Source organism: Propithecus coquereli, unplaced genomic scaffold, assembly GCF_000956105.1.
Source record: "Propithecus coquereli isolate 6110/MARCELLA unplaced genomic scaffold, Pcoq_1.0 Scaffold340, whole genome shotgun sequence".
Classification (NCBI taxonomy): Eukaryota; Metazoa; Chordata; class Mammalia; order Primates; family Indriidae; genus Propithecus; species Propithecus coquereli.
Window position 1 is genome coordinate 2,056,440 of NW_012149064.1, and position 1,854 is coordinate 2,058,293.

The 1,854-nt window shown below is 37.7% G+C and overlaps 1 protein-coding gene across 1 annotated transcript; it reads right to left on the reverse strand.

Annotated features, from left to right (window-relative positions):
- Positions 1–407: 407 nt before the first annotated feature.
- LOC105815652 (olfactory receptor 14A16-like) lies at positions 408–1,340 on the reverse strand. The gene has a single exon (XM_012650847.1). It carries the CDS (start codon positions 1,338–1,340, stop codon positions 408–410), a length of 933 nt encoding a protein of 310 aa, XP_012506301.1.
- Positions 1,341–1,854: the final 514 nt, after the last annotated feature.

Below are 1,854 nucleotides of genomic sequence, written 5' to 3' on the forward strand. Positions count from 1 at the left end.
TCAAACAATTCTACATGATTTTTGAATTTGAACCAGTTATGTCATAAGAGAGTAGGGTTAGGTTTTTTTCGTTGCTGCTGCTTTTTTAATAAAAATTGTTAATGTGAGAAAACAGTTCCAAACAACCATTCTTTCTTACATCATATTAAAAACAACTATTAATAGAATTCAGCTTATGAATTGAACACCACCCAAGAAGGGGTTTGGAAAATGGGTCCGTAATTGTAGAAATTTAGGGTTTTACTTAAGAATAGACAAAATGTAATTAATTTCCCAAGGAAATTCCTAATGATAGAGCTGCTCTCATTTTTCTTTTAAAAATTTTACCTATAAAATTTGGAAGAAAAAATGACTAATGGGTATAAGTTGTAGATGGTATCTAGTACCAAAAGGAAAAACATGAGCTTTTATTTTTTGGTGAGATTTCCCCTTATCAACATCTGCAGAGCCATCTTCATGGCCTTGTTTCTTAAACTGTATATGATGGGATTCAAGGTTGGGGGCATCATGGTATAGAACACAGAAATTACAGCATCACAAATAAAAGGGGATCCTGAAGTCGGCTTCAGATAAGCAATGAAACCGGTGGAAAGAAATAATACGACCACTACCAGGTGGGGAAAGCAAGTGGAGTAAGCTTTCAACTGGCCTTCTGTGGAAGGAATCTTCTTGACAGTGGAGAAGATATAGACATAGGTAATGATGATGAATATGAAACAGCAGAAATCCAAAACCACATTAATGAAGATGGGCACAATTTCTCTCATTAAATTTTCTGAACAAGAAATAGCTAACAACTGGGGGATGTCACAGAAGAACTGATAGACCATGTTGGACTTACAGTAAGATAAGGAGAAGGTACCAGCTGTGTGCATCAGAGCAATCAGACCCCCATACAGCCAAGACACAGCTGCTGCCTGCACACAGGTGCCCCTCCTCATGATGATGTCATAGCGCAGGGGGTGGCATATGGCAGCATAGCGGTCGAAGGACATCACTGTGAGGAGCAGCAGCTCTGCAGATGCTGAAAACAGCAACAGAAAGACTTGGGAAACACAGCCAAGGAATGAAATGGAGTCGTCGTTTATCAAAGAATTGGCAATGGATTTGGGGGCCGTGATTGAAATAAGGCAGAGATCCAAGAAAGATAAATTCTTCAAGAAGAAATACATGGGAGTGTGGAGACGATGGTCCAAAGTCGTGATCATGATAATGAGCACATTCCCCATCAGGGCACACAAGTATATCAAGAAGAAGAGCACTGAATGCAAAATGTATATATTGTGATTGGTAGAAAACCCCATGAGGATAAATTCAGTCACAACTGTGAGATTTGTCATTATTGCAAGAATAATCTGTAGAAACAAAGGAGATGGGAATAAAATATCAATGACTGGTATTTAAAGATTAAATATATATTTCATTGTATACTGAAACAGGTATATATAAGTGATTTAGACACACACACACACACACACACACACACACACACACACAGACACGCACTAATCACATTTCCCTCTACCTTGAAAATGACTTCCATCTCTTCCTAAACAGTGCATTGATTACCAATCATTTCCTGATAAATTTTGTGTTATTGGAACGATTTAGTTTCAGTTCACATAAATGTGTCATTATAATATTGGCCAAATATATCCTGTAAAAGGTACAGAAAGATTGAAAACTTTCCTCTGACCTTAGCAAAACTTACTAACAGAGTTTTCTTTCCCATCCCTCTTGAAAATTCAAATTGACAAACCAATGGCTGCAACATCGTGTACTGTCCCTACATTCTTTCCCATGAGGAAAACGACTTCAGTTTCGACACCCCTTCCGATAATTTGAGTAATAAAC

Coding starts and splice junctions, on each gene's coding strand:
- LOC105815652 (XM_012650847.1), bottom strand. CDS start 1,340: ATGACAAATCTCACAGTTGTGACTGAATTTATCCTCATGGGGTTTTCT.